Source organism: Cyprinodon tularosa, unplaced genomic scaffold (genome assembly GCF_016077235.1).
Source record: "Cyprinodon tularosa strain WSP-4 unplaced genomic scaffold, ASM1607723v1 ctg97, whole genome shotgun sequence".
Lineage (NCBI taxonomy): Eukaryota > Metazoa > Chordata > Actinopteri > Cyprinodontiformes > Cyprinodontidae > Cyprinodon > Cyprinodon tularosa.
In genome coordinates, this window is record NW_024039751.1 from 847,331 (window position 1) to 865,801 (window position 18,471).

General features: G+C 39.8%; 1 protein-coding gene across 1 annotated transcript in view; it reads left to right on the top strand.

Moving 5' to 3' along the window:
• The window catches only part of drosha (drosha ribonuclease III), a 235,815-nt gene that overhangs the window by 157,063 nt on the left and 60,281 nt on the right, over window positions 1-18,471 (top strand). Inside the window, exons 24-25 of the mRNA XM_038275611.1 lie at window positions 738-782; window positions 8,512-8,669. Coding sequence (XP_038131539.1) covers window positions 738-782; window positions 8,512-8,669 — 203 coding nt within the window. The remainder of the gene's footprint in view (window positions 1-737; window positions 783-8,511; window positions 8,670-18,471) is intronic.

Consider the following 18,471-nt stretch of genomic DNA (forward strand, 5'->3'; position numbering starts at 1 on the left):
AGGTTGACTTGGGTAGCTTAGTTAAATGGTGGTCCAAATAGCTGCTAGGTTTACTAGCTACAACAGTAGGCGAGCGCAATTCCTCAATGAAGATGATATTTCACATGGAAATTAGTCTGAATGCTGTGTTTTGTAGCTAAGCATCCGTTTGCTCACAACTACGTGACACAAAAAAACCTTTAAGAGAAATGATGACCTACTTTTTGTTTTATTTAGCTTAAAAGGCATGGCAATTTTATTTGTATAGCACAATTTAGTACACAAATTAGATAATAAAATAGAAGAAAAATAAAAGCAGAGTAAAAGCAAAACACATTTGTAAAAGAAGAAAAATCAATTTGTCCACAAAAAGAAAAAAGCAATTAAAAAAAACATGATAAAGAAATCAAAACACAAATAAAAGCAAAAAAAAAAGACAAATAAAAGTTTGACAAGTGTTGCATCTGGTTCCTAACCTAAAGGCCTTTTCTGCATCTCTTTCCATGCTTCCTTTTTCTCCATTTGCTGTCTAAATACTGCCAATAATGGCAACTAGTGCCACAAAATAAAATAAAATTAAAGTTTTAACATGTTTCAGTCATAGATTTTCTTTTTTCTTGGTATAAAAAACCTTTATCATTCATAAATTTTCAAGTTGTTTATTTTTATCACAGTGTTATTTATAAGCTCGAACCTGGTGGACCCTCATACCTCCAGTGTCATGTGCCTGACTGCTATGTCTGTTTCTGTCTTCACAGGACCTGCAGGAGGTCTGGCTCCACTACCCACCGCACCCCCTGCAGGTTGGTCAAGATCTGTCTTATTATTGATGTTTACTTTGTTGCTGCTGCACCTCATTAAAATTCACCTCATCCATTTGGAGAAAATTGTCCTCTGGTAACAGAGATGCAGAGTAGTTTTTTTTTTCTTCCAATAGCTGACTCATTTTATAACTGTCAAACTGTTCTCCACCAGCTGTATTGTGCTGCTTTTGGTCAAAACTTTAATCCTCTTTTTGATTCACTCTTCTTCAGCAACATTTCACTCTTCTCCATCATCTTCGGTTTTCCCTTTCACTCTCCTCCATCTCTTCTCTGTCTCTTCAGTTTGAAGTTGCACGCTCTGCACAGAAACACTGAACATGTCAGCAGTGTTTGTTTGAAATTAGAATTTGGAAGACGAGATCAAAGATGCCATAACAGGATTACGATCCCGAATCACATGAGGTCTCCAGGGACCGCCAGGCATCTTTCTCTCTGATGTGTTTGCTGGAAGAAAGTGTTTCTTTCTGGCAGATTTGTGTTTCAATTCTGTGTGAGTGCATTTGCAGAAGTGTCTCAGCGTTTTCACATGTCTGTTTTTACATGTTTGGCCAGAAATAGCTTTGTTTGTGTACATGTTTGTTCATCCTTGCCTCCTTATCTCTTTATTTGTCACCCTCAAATGTTGAAGACTCAAAGATCCAGGGTGTTTTTGTTGAGCTTGTCAGTGCTCAGGATTAACCGAATGCAGCCAGTACTCTGATTTCCTGGTGGGCTGCACAGCACGGGCCCCCAGCAGTGGGTACATGGTTGTCGGGTGGACCCACGGGGCTCCACCCTGCTAGCCGCCACTGCTATGTGGTGCGAGGTCTGCTTCCATTAGCCACTCCAGAGCTAGAGCCTCATTACCACACACTGGATGCTGCTTCACTTTCCTCTGGGGGGTCTCCTGACAGGGGGTTATTAAATTGTTCCAACTTTACGGTAGCTTGATGGCATTCTGCCCTTTTGACTCAGACTGGTGTTTAATGCTGTTTAAAAATGTTTAAGCCATCTTTATCTTTAGTTTTTTTAATATATTTTTAAGGATCTAGAAACTTTTAGTTGTGATCCATTCTCCTTCACCTTTTTCAATTTTGCACCGATACCGGTACCAGTATCCAACACTAAAATGGTGGCATCAGTATCGGCGAGCACCAACAAATAGGACACCAATACCATTTTGAGAGCCAAAAGTTTATTCAACTATTGTCACCCATTCCAGGTAGGCAATAAAAAGTTCTACTGGATTCACTTTCTATGAGTCTTTTTCCTGCTTCACAAAGGTAGGCAGCAGCTTGACAAAACCATGATGGCAATTATTTTACATCAAAGTAGTATGCAGTTCTTCATATATACACACACATCAATTTCAACCAGCCAGGTATCGTGTATCGGGGGAAAAAATGACATTGCCGCAAAACTAGCTGTTGCTGCTGTTTTTATGTGTCATTTGTTTGGTATCCCCCCTCCACACACACACACACACACAATTTTGTTCTTATCACATATGGGGACATCTCATTGACTTGCCGTGATTTTCTATGGCCTAACCTAGACCCGTACCCTAAAGGGCTGGTTATACTCCCCGCAGCAGTATGTCTCAGTGAGCTTGTTGCAGATATTTTTGATTTATGCCCAATATTGAAGCGCTATGTTATTCCACGCCACAACGCAAGAGGGACAATCAGGAACTAGCTGTGAGTCTAGATACGGCTGAGGCGGTAAGGAAGTGGGGGCAAGTTAGTGCGACAACAGAGGGACATGAAGGTGAAAAAGAGCGGGAATCCAGATGGAAAATGGGTCCCAGTGTTCTTGTGCACCTCGTTCATCTAGCTGGTCCAACTTTAAGCGTTGTTTTCCCACAATGGCGGTCATACAAACAAAACAAGCCGATAAGGTACCAAACAGGAAATTTGTAAAGTGTAGAACGGCTGTAGCTTTGACCAATCAGAGGGCTCCTGTCTGCGGTCAGCTACAATTTAGGAGGTTTCAGCAGAGTGTCTGCAGAAGGGGCTGGGGTATATCTGCATTCACTGAAACACACACGCAGACAACCTGGTATCTGTGCATAAATCAGCCTTAACCCCAACTGCTGACTACATATACCTAACCTTAGTCCTATACCTAACTCCAAATCAAAGAACCAAACTTTACCATATTGAGGCCAGTTGAATGTCCCCATATGTAGGATATCTTAGAAAATGCTTTCTCCACATTGTAGGAAAAACAAGACCATACAAACCCACAAAGACACATCTGGTTCAATTGTTAAATTGGTCTTAAATCTAATTTGATATGGCATTAAAAAAAGTTGCCTTAAGCTGTAGGAACCCTGCTCTGGTGAGACAGCCAGGTACTTAAGTTTTTGGACCTCAAAACTTTGCCAAGAAATCTATGGAGATTTTATTGCCTGTTGAGATGAGAGCAATACTGGACTGAGCAGATAAATGGGCTTGAAATTTACACAGTTTACACAAGTCTTTTATTTCAATCAGTAAAAAGCTCTGCATCATTTTTGAAGAGCATGATTTTTATTGGAGGACACGGCTCTGTCGCATACATCAAAGCACTCCTCTGAGTTGCTAGCCTGCAGAGGCCCTAAAGAGAATATTGACACGGCCTCTTTCTTCACCCAACCCAAACCCCATTTAGAACTTTTGGGCCCTTTTTTGAAGAAGAGATGTACAGTACATTGGATGCTGCTACAGAAAGCAATGACCTTCAGCTATTTATTTGGAAACATTCAGGTCTTATTTTCACTTTAAGAAAAAAAAAAATACAGTGTATAAAAAAAACAACCATTTATTTCCAGTTTATAACCTAATTATCCCGCACTCTGATAGTATCCCAATAATTGTGTGCACACAGATGTTCACCTCAGAAAGCCAAAACCTCACTTACACTTTCTTGAAGACTTGAGTTTCATTAACCTTTTAATCAACTTTAAGCTCTGTAGGTGTTCAAGCTACGCACATGCTGTGCTTCATTGGGTAGGAAATAAAACCTGACCATTACTCAGTTGGGCTTGACAGAGCATTTGGGAATCACTCCAAACCTGATCACCTCACCCCTGCTTTCAAAGCTGGCTCTCAGTCTGCTGGACGGGGCCTGTCCAGATGCCAAAGGGCTGAAACGCTTATAAAAATTCAGTATAGCTGAAATATGCTGGCAAGAACTCTGTAATGGACCTTCATTTTCCTTGAGTATAATTTCCCCCATTGTGGCACATTAAAGGGATTTTCTATTTCCTCCAAGTGCTAAGTCAGGGCAGCATTGCAGCTTAAAGGTACAGAGGAGGCAGCATCATGTTATGGGACTTGACTGAAGAACAGTAAAGAAAAGTTATAGCATCTGAAAAAACGGTTTGTCCAAATGGACAATGATGCGTAGAATACCAACAAATAATCAATACTTTGGACAAAAGTTTGAGTCTTGGCCCCAAATAAGCCTTTAATTCACCCCCAAAGAAAATAAGTGTCAGTTCCAATCACCTAAAACATCATACATACATACAGGGAAAGAAAGAAAGAAGGCACAGAGACAATTCATTTAGTTTTACTTGCGAGGAGAGTAGGAAGAGACTGCAGACTTTACGAATCTCCAACCCACTCTGCGGTCCCAGCGTTCTATTTATTGAAATCAGTGGTCCCTGGTTACAACAGCTGAGACTGCACTAGAGAGGGGGAACAAGATAAGGAATTCAGATTTCAGTAAACATATCCTCTAAATCTCAGAGTTCAGTCAAAGTTTAAGCTGTTGAAGCTGTCCACCAAAGTTCACCAGGTTGAGTAAATCAACCACAACCTCCCCAAAAGCAAGTCCACAAATCACAGTATACTTCAGAAAAGATGGCTATGAACACATGCACATAGCACACAGCTTTATGCATTATAACACTACACAGATACATTTATATACAATTATTCTAACAATAAGAGTGGAGCCGAAAGAGACGAAGCAAGACGGCCTACAAACTTAAACCAGTTGCACCAATTCTGAGAGGGCAAGCGGGCCAAAATGTCAGAAAACTTAAGATATTGGAAAAACTATTGGAATGACATCTGAACATGGTGGAACAATGATAGCTGGTTTAAAGGGGGAATCTGATAAACATGGAGGAAAGGTAAACAACTATCCTGCAAAGGTTTCTTTCATCTTACATCAAGATAAATAATTCTTGTAATCCTAGAAGAAATAAAAGAATGTCTGCTCTGATTCGTTGTCTCATAGTAATAAAGGAGAGATTTTTTTATTCATCCATTCATCTGATGGTACCTGCTTGTCCAAATGCAGAAAGATCCTCGTCTTTGCTACAAACAGAACCCCAGCACAGCCTTTCTTTATACCCAGCGTATTTAAATACATGGTTTAAACCATAGAAATGAAACCAGTTATATCCAATCACTGATTTACCTTTGGACTAATTTGTGTGTATGAAGAAGTAAACGATTGGAGCGTATTGCACAGATTAGCTGCATCCTCCAACACTCATTAGGAAAGAGCGAGGCTTATCTTTTTTTATGAGCCTTGAAAGCTCCCAAAGTTAGAATATGAAGCCCAAAAATTGTTGCTGAAAGGTAACAAGGTGTAACCTAATTTCCTTCCCCACCAAGACGGGGAGGAAGAAGTGAAAGAGGAGCTGCCCTGATGAGCTTTGAGCTGACGGCAGTGGCAGCTCGCCACGGCATGTGTAATTACGCGTGCACAGATTTTTGGCATGCGTTGGGCCTGCCACCGACTCGCCCTGCAGAGGGATGTGGAACGCCTTGCGGTTTACAGGCACTTCTTCATGTTTTCACTTAACCCCCCCTCACCATCACCATCAACCAACACATTCACACACACAAGCTCTCCAGAATAATTTAGCAGAACGTCATTTATGCTGAGTGTGGATTACAGCGTTTCTCCTTCAGTTTATCAGGGGGGTACACGAGCGTCAAGCTTGTTGGTGCCTCGCCTCTGATTCTGCCTTCGTTTTGGACTCGGCTGAAAGTGATGCTTTGAAGGCATTTCAAACGCTTTTTTTTTTCATATATGTATTTATTTATTTCTTCATGGCTTCTGTTGATTCCTCCCTTTCTCTCTTCACTTTGTTTGAAGCCTTGCTGCCGGCCATTCCCCCTGAAGGACAGATAGATCCTGTGAGTGCTGAACCCCTCAGATGTTGTTTGTTGTTATCCATGACATTTAAACGCCGTACGCTAATTAACACAGGGAATTCTTTATATATATATTTTTTTTTTTACAAAAAAATGGATGAATGAAATGCCTCTCCGTACATGTCGGAAGATGGAAGCATGACATTACCGGCAGCGCTCCAATTAAAACACTCTGTTTAAAAATACATCTCTGCTCTGCTCTCCGGCTTGACATGGGAGGCTTTGAAAAATGATGCTTCAAGAGAGTAGAGACAAAAAGAAATGTTGGGGAAAATAAAGGAAAGCGGTCACCTTCTTCCAAAGAACCTTGATCTTGTTTGTTTTTGGAGACAAAAAAAAAAAACAGGAATCAGACTGATGAGGTCAAATAAGCATTGTCTTTCTTCTGGAAAATATGTTTTTGTCTAACTGCACCACAAAGATGATCCCGGCAGTTGATTACTGCCCCCAAAAGTATACTGATTTAACATGCTTATTTTCATTTTATCACACATTTTTTAACCTTTAGGGTTACCCTTTCCGCCTCTAATGAGCAAAGTCATGAGCAAATATTGTTGGCAAAGAGAGCAAAAGGCCTTCTACCTTCAAAGCTTAATCTGCTGCATCTGATCACGGTATTCTTTCAGGACTCATCAAAGTAACCGTGTTGTTCGTCTCTGACCCAGCAAGCTTCATAAACAGGCAAACTGACTGGCTGTATGGCTGAGTCACCAGATATGTTAATTGAATGTATAAAACAGCAGATTTAGATTGGGGGTAAAAAAAGGGAGCTGTTTGACTTAAAAGTTAATGACTAAGAGACTCCATCTGCTGCAGATCATCTCCAGTTTGTTTTGAGGTGGGGTTAAAATACACACACTAAACAGGCCCCGAGGCAGAACAAACTGTGGAGCTTCTCATTTCCCTGACTTCCAGGCTGAGCATCTTCATGAAACCCGCTGGGGGTTTATTTGTACAGTGAGCTCAGCAGTTTTCACTCCGACCATTTGTGTATAAGCACTGGGGGGAGATTGGGCAAGAGTTTAATAAGATGAAACCCATTTTTTTATCTTTATCTTTCGCCTGTCAGTTCTTGGGTCAAAGGGGCCTCTGTCTAACCTGACTCCGCCAGATGGATTTGCTCCGCATATCCATCTGGAAACCTTCCATTAAGGAAATTTTGGGAAGGGGCAAAAATACTGGTTAGCTGATTGGCCTATGTTGGTGATAGACGAGCCAAATAAACCAATCAGATCAACGAAGCATATGACGTACTAACAGCCAGGCTACTCTTGCCGAAACCAGTCGGGAGAAGAGCAAAAATATCTTTTCCTCTGAGAAAAGCCTCCAGAGCAGTGTTTTGCTCTTCTTTCAGTGAAAAAATACTCTGTAATTCCGATAAAACTTGCTCGATAGCCACGCTAACGCTAGTTTCATCGGCTGAAGCCGCCATGTTCTTTAGACTGAACTTTCGCGCTTCTCGTTGCGTCACACCTAAACCCGCCTCAAAGCCAACTCTGATTGGACGTTCGTTTTGTGAACGGCTCCAAATTTTCTTCAAAGGAGAGTCTCCAGACTGATTAGCGAGCGAAATCTTGAAAGCTCGTGAGATCAGGATGGTCTCATGAGGCTAACGTCTGTCTGCATTGCCAAGCAAACACATCTGTGTGAAAAGTGTTGTACTGTACCATCCATTCAACCCTTCATTTAATCCCTGATATCTAATATTTTTTATCCATCTAGGGCTGATTGATAAAGTTGATTTAAATGATGAACCAAACTTTCTGTCTATGAAGATTCAAATTTTGGAAAAACTGCATTTTTTTCGCCAATGCACTTCTTTTGCTTCTGTTATTCAGAATGACATCAGTTGTTCGCTATTTCTTCTTAGAGGTCTACTCATAACGGATGAACCAGCTCGCTGTGTAATAACACAAGCTGCAAACATTTAGCATATCTTCATAGAAATGCAAGAAATGTCGACTCATTTTAGAAGAATGTCTCTCAGCTTTGATTTCAGGTCACTTTGAATGGAGCGGATCTTTGAAATAAAGTAATTTCTGTCATTGGTCTTTTTTTTATTTTTTATTGAAGGAACATGGGGGGGGAAGATTAATTATATTTGGTATAAACAAAATTTGAGCTTTTATTTTTAATCATACAGCCCAGCCCTGCATCCCTCCATCCATCCGTTTTGGTTAGATGGTTTTAACTGGTCCAATGGAAAGCAGGCAGTTCAATCTCTACAGAAACTGATACTTGATCTCAGACTCAGAGGATCTAACTGTTAATCTTCTTTCAGAGAGCCATAATGTCCAGATGAGCGTCAAATTTAGCATTGTTGTACATTTAGATGTATTTTCTATCTGTCTCACCGCTGATCCTTAAATAACAAATAAGGAAATGCTTTTATGAAAATGTTGCATGCAGCTTTAGGAGCTCAGAACTTGCCAAAGCTGTTTGTCTCCTCTAAAGTGATCTTCTTACCTGCTTTGCTGAGTTGATGTTCAGCTAAAACTTTGAAGTTTTTGCTGTTTTCAATCCTTTATGTGCCCGTTTTTTGTTTCACGTCCTGTTTTCTCTCCATGCAGGTGCAGGAACCTCAGAGTGATCGGCAGCTGATTGAAACGTCTCCCGTTCTTCAGAAACTGACCAGCTTTGAGGATTCCATTGGGGTTTTGTTCACACATGTTCGCCTGTTAGCCAGAGCATTTACCTTGAGGACTGTCGGCTTCAACCACCTCACCCTGTGAGTACACTTGATGCTTGTAGAATAATGACAAAATGTCGTTGACACCAAGAACGTTCTTTTGGTTTGCTTGTTTGGCTCAGACCCAAACAGACTTTATAGTTTTGTTTTGCTTATCTGTGCTTCTATTAACTGCAAAGTCAGTGTGTGCAGCTTATTTAGTGCATGTTTCTGTTTTTGCATCACACGCTCGGCTCGTCTGGAGCTGTATTTCACCTCCTATCATTAATACTCTTCAGATAATATTAAATTCTTACTTTTTTTCATTTATTGCTGGAATAATAATTAACACAGTCAGATAAACGCAAATCAAATAAATTTTTTTGCCAAATAAAATAAAAAACACACGGGTAGGCGGAGCGAGGGCTGCTGCAGACGGGCTGAGATTAGCCCTGGCTGCCATTACCCTCTGAGGTCCGCTGGTTGCCGCTGCCCTCTTAACTTTGAGAATTTTTTTTAAATTACACATTTAATCAGTAAATGGGCCATATAGTGACGGTTAAAAGTATAAAGTTCTCACCTCAAATGATCTTAAAACGTACTTTTATAGAACAACGGCAACAGAAAAGAGAACTTTTAATTTATTACTGTCAACTCTGTAAGCGCTCAATTTAAAGCTGTTGCTGCCGCAGTGCATGCTGGGACAGCTGTCAATCTTAAGAACGGACAAGTCTGCTCTGAAGCATGCTGGGTAAATAGGGAGGGGCAAGCACAACATCCAGCGACTTTGTCCATTCTCGGTCTGCTGTTCTTGTGAATTGGAACAGTGGTAGAGCTAAGGCTGATGACGTTGAGCACATAAGAACGCACAAGTACACATACTAAGACACGGCCGTGATTTCATTACTACATTCACTGCTGCTGGGCCTTGTTGGAACAAAGCCGGTCCTAGTTCGACTGGAAGGGGACTAAGACCATCATCAAAAGTGGATCTACAGTAGTAGCCATTCAAAATTTCCCCACTTTGTTTGATGGGTCCTTGGCTGGTCCCCTACAATTCCTTTTTAAACATCAATCTTTGTCATAAAATATTCTTTCTTTCATGCTTTGTGGACATTAAGATCTAAAGAGAAGCACCATCTCCTGGTCAGACCCTATAATACAGTGAAAGGGTGGAGTCAGAGTAATAAATATGCAAGAGGTTTTCTTATTTTAAATGTAAATTGTCTTGTTTCATTGGCAAAATGTCTCTTACCTCCTCAATTCAAGAACAAATTTACTTTTTTTAAGAAAAAATGGCTTATCTAGATTTTGATATTTTCCAGTGTATAAAATGCTTCTAACCTCAATAGACGCACCAAAGAGCTATGGTAGCAGTGTTTTTGTTTTTATTTCTCCCTCATGCTCATAAATCAACAATAATTGGGCCTTGACATAAGAAGAACGCTTTTGGTAAACTGTTTTTTTCCTAATATGTTTCAAGAGAATTAAATGCTTTGGTTGGACAGAAATGACAGAGCAAAATAAACGTGCCATCAGTGACTGCAGATGCTAATATACATAACCAGTGATTGGTCACTTTCCTTTTTTTCTTTTTGTGAGTCTCAAGCTGAATGGTTTGGGACGTTCTGTCGCTTCCTGCAGGTTCACTTTCTTTCCACGACATTTCCGTCTCTCTTCCAAAGAGGTTTTGGAGTTCCCCAGCTAAAGCGCTCCCATGAACAAACTCCTCCACCTAAAATGGATTTCCAGACCTCTCTCAGTCGCCATAGGCCTTTGTGCTCCCTCTGATTAATGCCCTGCATGCTCTGGTTTCATTTTTCTGTCAGTTATCTGTGATAAAAATGTGACTAAAGGTGAACATGTCTAAAGGGGTGAGGATTATTTTGCAGCGTACCCTTGCTCTGTATAATAGGGGACATCTTGAACACCGTGTTAGGTGAAAGATGGTTTGCCTTCTATGTTTTTCTGGCAGCGGGCCTGATCTGAGTGTTTCCATCCAAGAGAGGAAAGAAAGTCACAAGAGACTGTTAAGCACCCATATCTGTATTCTGCCTGTAACTGCAGGGCCGTAACCCCACTGCCCCATGGGAAATGTGGTTTTGATTCAGTGGATTGTCCTGGACTGAAGGTTTTCTCTTTCATTTATTTCAGCCACATCTCCCATTTGTCAGATTTTCTCTCATTCCTCTCCTCCCTCCTTCTTTTCCTCTTGCTGTCGTGCTTCAGTCCACCTAGTGATTTCTTGGAGTCCTGCTTAAATCATTCTTTTTGATGCAGATTTAATTAAGGCTGGCTTCACTATACATCCTCCATGCGTGCTGTGCTCAGAGAGAGATACACATGTGGTTTCTGGTCTGTTTTCTCTGTTAATTGCGGCGTCTCGCAGCAGTGCTACATCTTCTCTGACTTTGAAAGTAGTTTTTTTTTTCTTTTTTTTTCCCACGCCATGACGTTTATTCAATAGTCGGGGAAAAGTTGCAAACTTTCTATAGGGATGGTTTGAAATTGATCGCAGAGAGCGTTTGGATCTGTCGGTAACAAACACGCTGTTGTTGTGTGGCTGTCCTCATTTATTCACACAATGCAATTTTAAAAATACTGCAATTTTCATTAACCCGCCTCTCGGCTAATGAGGCTGTTCTCTCCAGCTTCAGCTTTTTATTTTTAATTTTTTTTTCTCATCTAGACTTCCAGGGGCTTATTTGCAATTGAAGCTTAGCTTACTTTTGAGCTTTATGGCTCTACACAATAGTGGGTTTGACAGCTAAAGCAAATTAGGCTTGGCAGCACACGTTTGATATCTTATTGGCAGGTTGCGCTCTGTAATTGCTTGCTTAGGTTTGCCACAAGGACACTTCTCGGTGTGTTAGTGTGCACCGTCTGCACACTTCCCACACACACAGACCTGAGAATGCTCTAATCCATCACTTAAATGTCAAACCTCTCTCCACTCGGGGTCAGTGGAGTTGATTAGAGGTCCAGAGCTTTGTCTCCTACTGAGCTTTACTTTGAGGACTTTCCAACTCAAGGTTGAAAACGATATTTTCCAACTCGATGAAAGCGAGGTGGAGGTTGAAACTTGTTTAGCTAAATTTCAATACTTTTCCAGCAGCAAAATGAAGGGGGAAAAATTGATATATTTCTGGTTAATTTATATCCGTTGGCTCATTAGTAGCCAAACGCAGGTTGACCTAAATAGAGTCGACCAACTTGATGGTGTGAGCTGAGCTATGGCTGCCCATGAGGACCAAAGGTCAGACTGAAGTAGGTCACGTTGTCATGATAGAGTGGAGAACGAGGTCAGACGATAAGGAAGATGGGGCAGCAGTTGGCCTTTGACCTTTCACTTTGAGAAGGGATAGAGGACAAATTGACCTAGATGATGAAGAAGATTCGGGGCGTAAAAGATAAGAAGTTATGGAGAGACGGAGGGTTCTGTCTGCTAACAGAAGCATTCAACTCTACAGTTGTCCTTTATTGCTCGGTACTTTTCTTTCATGCAGCCTTCAGTTCTAATCTTTTTATGTGGTCTGAATGAGATTTTCTCTGGACTTTTTCCAACATGATTAGAAAAAAAACGGGTTATTTTGACAGAGTCTCAGTTGTTCATTGAAGCAATGAATAAGCCTGCTCTGGGGATGGATGTAAAGCACAGGTGCATCTCATTAGGTGAGGATTATCACGAAAGAATTAGTTATTTTTTTTTTTGAGAAATCTTTTCTGAAAGTGAAACTAATTTATTTCCCAGATATTCTTGTACTTTATTCAGGGCTCGATGTTAATCATTGCCCGATCGCCCGGGGCAACTAGTTTTTATTGTCGGGAGGGTACAGATTTCATTGCACTTGCCCGGCGGGCAAATGCAATGATCGCAAAAAAAAAATTATTTATCACTCAAAATTACTTTAAAATCACAGACATTTGCTGAAAACAACCCACAAGCGTTGCCGGCGCCATTTTTGTTGTTTTGTACACATTCTCGCGTGATTTGAAAAAGCCGAGTGATTTTCCGCTAGATTCCAAGCAAACAACAGTTTATAGCAAAGTTTAGTTTGAAAAGAAGGTGCAGGAAGGCTTGAAAAGCATGTTAACACGGTAATGTAGGCATGAGTTCATTATCTGACGCATGCATATACACACCAGGAACCTGCAAACTTACTGAATTACAAAAAAAAATTTTTAAAAACAAACATGTTTCATTGATATATATACAAAAATTAAGATTAGGAACTATATTTATCAAACATTATACTGGGCAAGTAAAAATTGTTTCTGGGCAAATGAAATGTGAAAGCCACTTGCCCAAAGGTCTTAACGTGAACCCCTGTTCTGGGTCTCATTCAGTCATTGTGGCGAACAGAGAATCAACACTCAGTTTATTTAAAAGATGAAAAATATGAGAATAATTTTGGTACAGAAACTTTGGCCCTCTACAATGTATGATGTACCATCTACTATCTGCACTCAGTATTTAGTCGGTGCTTGTTTTTTATATAAATGTGGTATGACATGGACCTGGATTCTGCTGAGGTATTGTGGAAGCCCAAGTTGCTTTGTTAGCCACCTTCAGGCCATTTGGATCGTTTGGTCTGGTTTCTCTCATCGTCCTCTTGACAAAACTCCATTGATCTAAATGGACCGGTTTGATTATTGATGCAGGGAGTCATACTTTTACCAATCTTGTCATATGCCTACTAATGCACTATGCCCAGGAAAAACTTCTTTCAAAATAACCTGAAGAATATTTAGATCTACATTATTCCATATTTTTTCCTATAATAAAGTCAATTGATTGAGTCTATTGATCTTATGATATATTAAACTTTTCTATGAAATGAAATATATTTCTTATTCCTTTTCTGGAATGGACTGGTATATATTTCATTTTTAGTGTTAATTAAAAATTTTACTTTTTATTAGTTTTAATATTTTTAAGTAATGTTCTACACATTGAAAATGTTCACAGAATAGTATAGGAGAATCTCTTCTTTCTCATAACTAATTCAAAAGGTTGTAGTTTATCCTGGAATATTTTCTATATTGATGCTGCTTTAGGCTTAGGCTGCTGGAAGACACACAGTAGAGACCACTTTTCATCATTCTTCTTCATTCAATCTCTATTTTCCAATTTTTCAGTATTTGGTAGTGCAGACCCTACACTGAAAAAAAAATAGAGGTTGACAGAACTTACATTTTCTAGGCAACGTGATGCATTTGGTTTTTTGAGTTTTCCTTACTTAAATTCACTGTGGTTGAGTTTACAAAGATTTTTGAGTTCTGCCAACTTAGGTTTTTGGAGTGTTACATAGAAATTTTGAGTTCTACCAACTTAGGTTTTTGAGTTTCACCTTTAAGTTCTGAGTTCTATCAACTTTGTTTTATGAGTTTGACATATAGATTTTGAGTTCTACAAACTCAGATTTTGTAGTGTTATCTGCAAGTTGAGTTCTATCAACTCAGTTTTTTTAGTCCTACCAATCGTCTTCACTACCAATCATTCAACACACAAAAAATTATGTTAATACAACATTTTTATTGCTTCAAGCCAAACATTGCATAGATACAGTATAAAACCATGTTCAACAACATAATCTTAACTGCACAGATCAAAGTAACATGACACTGGACCAGAATGTTCTAGATTCGTAAGAGTGATGATGAGGGAAAAAACAGTAAGACACCATTTTAGTAAGAGGAAAACACACAGGTAATTTTTTGTGAAGTAAAAATAACAGTTTTACAAATTTGGACAGCCTTCAGTTTGTTTTTTTCAATTGTAGTCTCTTTAAATTGGGTGCACCCTTTTAAAAAAAATAAAATGAAATAAAATGTCTTGTTTCCCAACGGAAAAAGAAAAAGGTTTTCCCTTTTTATCTCTGAGTTTTTCTTTTTAGTCCTACCACTCCGACAGGACGATGAATGCAAAAAAAGAAAGTCCTCTTCAGTCCAAATCCTTCTCTTCAATCCAAATCCAGATGTTCACACGGTTGGCTCGCCATCTCCATTTAAGGAGAGAATCCAGAATCCAGGGTATCCAAAAAACCCAGCCTGCATAGCACAACAGGGCTTAGTTAAATCCATTCACTTCTTGTTCTTAACTGTACAGTTTATATCTCTCCAAGTATGATAAATTTCAGTGTGTAATGTAACTTTTCTAACTCATTACGAATTAACTGCTGCATTACAGGGTTAACATATAAAATGTTAATGTCACTGTTTTTCTTGTAAAGCAAATAAAATCATGAAAGCAAAAAATCCACATGTAAATAATGTAAATAACAGTAAATACCCACATCGGATTAAGAAAGTAAAATAATGTAGTCTTGTAATATTCTGTGCCTGAGTGCAACAACACTGCACTACATAAAACAATTTAGAAATTTAATAAGTTATTACACTCAACTTAATGTCTCTTTTCATTTGTACAATGAAAATAACAGGCACACTCTTTTCTCTATGCATAAACACTCACCCGCACATGCGCGGCATAAACACGCACGCGCACACGCGCATTATACACGTGCACGTGCGCTGCTTTTCCTTTCATCAGAACGTGAAAAACATGTGAACTCATGCTTCAACTCGGTGGCAATACACCACAAGGGAATGCTAACTCACGGAGCTAACCGCTAACTGTCTGTACTTTGCAGCACTCACCGGGAAAACTGGTAAGGTCCCAGGGTCGTTCCTCCGTGGTTCTCCAGATGCATAAAATCACAATGTCCGCCAATCTTCTCAAACACGAGGGAAAAAGGCTGTGCCCTTGAAGAAAGGGATAGGAAACCCCGTACCGTAGTGGGCGTGTCCATGAACATAAGCAGTGCGCATGCCCATGAGTTTACAGTTGAGGGAACTCAAAAAATCTTGTATAGGCGATTTAAAACTCCTTGTTAAACCAACTTCTGAGAATTTGAGTTGGGCAAACGTGTATTTATTTGTTAGATGTCAAATTTATATTTCTGAGTCGGATTACAATACAATTGTGTGTTAGAACAACAATTGCCATTTACTTTTTTAACAGTGTAACATTATCATCTCTCTGCTTTTTATTTTGAAAGTAGCTTAATCTGGTCTGTTTTTGTTTGGCTCTGACGCCAACCTGGAGGCAAATGTTGCTGCAGCCATCAACTACCCCGATTATAGTTGGGCCTTTTTTTTTTTTTTGGTATAGTCCTGTTTCTCTTTTATACATAGCTATTAGTTTTGATTTTACTAACTGTGACTAACTGCATGTTCTCTCTTTCATCCATTAACTTGAAAATGGTTCAAAGCTTGTCCATTTAACTGTTTCTGTCCTAGACAAAGCCACATAGGGAGCTAGTTTAAAGCTGCTTTTTGTATGTCTGCTTCTGTCTCCTTGAACCCAGTCGGCCTCTGCAGAGGGCCGCTCACACTGTACATGAATCTGCTTGAGGTTTCCCGCTGTTCAAATGGGGTTTTTCCTCTCCACTGTTGCTGCATGCGTGCTTGGTGTGAGGGATGGCTGAAGAGTGAACGACTCAATGCAAGCTAATATTGTTGCAGCAAGCTCATCTAGGAGGATCATGTCCAGAAGTCAGTGACTGGATGCAATCAATTGGTTTTCTTAAGATAGAAACTTTTTACCAATCTGACTGGATGATCTAATTGAATTGTCCTCGTAAGCAATTTGAGTTGTAAACTCGTGTTGTAAAATGGCAGTTACTAAATAAACTGAATTGAACACATTTAGGTTCAAGGATTAGATTAAAAATATTTACTAAAGAAATGAAGCTATGAAAAAGCTTATAAAAGCAAGGAAAGAATTCAATAAGAGCAAAAACAAAGTGGCTGTTTGGTAGGAAAATATAAAGAAATTCAAAGTCATTTACAAGCTTTTATGCAACTTATTTGATTTACTTAGCTTAAAGAGTCAAGGCGATTTATTAAGCGAGGAAAATACACCAATGTTTCTAACTGTACGTTTGCTGTTTACTTTATAAAATACGTTATGTGTTAGTTTTATTGAGGATGAATTAGGGAAACTCAATAAAATCAGCACTTTAAGATCTATTTATCCACATTTTCTGTGTACTTTGGAAGCCGTAAAAGGGCAGAAACTGCGCTCTGAAGTTTTCTGACCCTCTCATATTTCTTGTTTTTTTTGTCACACACTTCAGTATTTCAAGGTTAATATCAATCACTGATTAGTTAAGCACTAAAAACTGATGATGATTAAAGTGTAAAACAAAACCGTCCCGACCAAGCTTACCTAGGGGGAAAAGGTAATCCTAGGAAACAGTTGTGAAAACCTTGGAGCCAGCCAAACAATTACCATAATGAATAAATAAATTAATCCACCATTGTTGGAAAGGAATGTTGGTTTGTTAGCTTTATTTCAAAGGTCTTTATCATAAAAAACCACCTTTGAATTTTACTTGATTCATATCTGAGGAATTTTCTTGGATTCTGCTCGGTGAGCAGCAGCCCTGCCGGTCCAGGAAAACGAGGACGCCATTATTGCCCTTCATAGAACAGTGATTATCTGCTCCCTCAGTGATGGACTTAATGCAACAACCCTTCCCAGTAAACGCCGCGCCCATGTTCTGAGATCAGGAGATGTTGTTGTGATTGCCCTTTTCGGGCCGATTCTCCAGTCCTGCGAGAATTTTTCAATATGGCCGACTTTCAGGCTGATCATGCGTCGTGTAGTGTACAGGGGGTAATGAGGGTCGGAAGAAAATCAGACATGTTTGAAAATCAGTCAGCCGTCTTGGGCAAATAACTCAGTGGGCAAACGAGGATTCTTCTTCTTCCTCTCAGACGAAAACACAGAAGCATGGCGGGGCTGCGAGTGAAATGGAGTTCTTTCTGTAAAATTGACAGACCCTAGTAGCCACGTTTGTTCCGCCATGTCTTTGTCCAAATACGTCGTTGCCTTTTCTTTTTAGGGCTTTCAGCAACAAAATTGCACAAATTGCTAAGTCAGTGTTTCACTCTAGTGAGCTTCATAATCTTCTCCTCGTTCGGCTTCTGGATAGACGAGTCCGAGTAGCGCCATCTCACTACCGATCCGATGTGGTTTTTAGACGTACAGTGTGAGCAGGTAGATCGCATCAGAGCGTCAGGCCGCACAGTGTGAGAACATCGTGAGCTGTGAACTCATGCAGTATGACGAAATCACACTCTAGCTGCGTTCAACGACTGAAAAAAAATCGCACAGTGTACGCCCGGCTTGAGGTAGAGTCAGATCCTTATTGTTGTTAAATGGGTTTATTTTGTCACTAAGGGGTCTTGGGGTCTTTATTCAGCAGCCCTAAACACCTAATAGCTAACGTGGCATGATATCATGCGGCAGTGCCTCTGGGCTATCGTCATAAATCGGACGGCAACCACAAGGAAAGAAGCAGCATCCCAGTAAAGGCATGTGTCTTTTCTACTGGATGAAAAATAATACCAGCAAATATTTGAGATTTCCTAACAAATTGATATTCTGTAATGCTAAGAGTAACACTTCATCATATATATCAGAGCTCGATGTTAATCATTGCCCGATCGCCCGGGGCAACTCGTTTTTATTGTCGGGAGAGTAAAAATTTCACACAAAAAAACAACAACTTTAAAATCACAGACATTTGCTGAAAACGACCCACAAGCGTTGCCGGCGCCATTTTTGTTGTTTTGTACACATTCTCGCGTGATTTGAAAAAGCCACGTGATTTTCCGCTAGATGGTGTGATTCAGCTCTTGGGGAGAGAATTCTGCAGAGTAGCAGCTGGATGATGAAGTTAATCTATACTATAATACGCGCTAGATTAAAAATGATCAGTCAGGGAATAGGAAAATAATAATAGTAATAATAATTGTATGTGCACAGTGTAAATATTTCTATCATATGGCA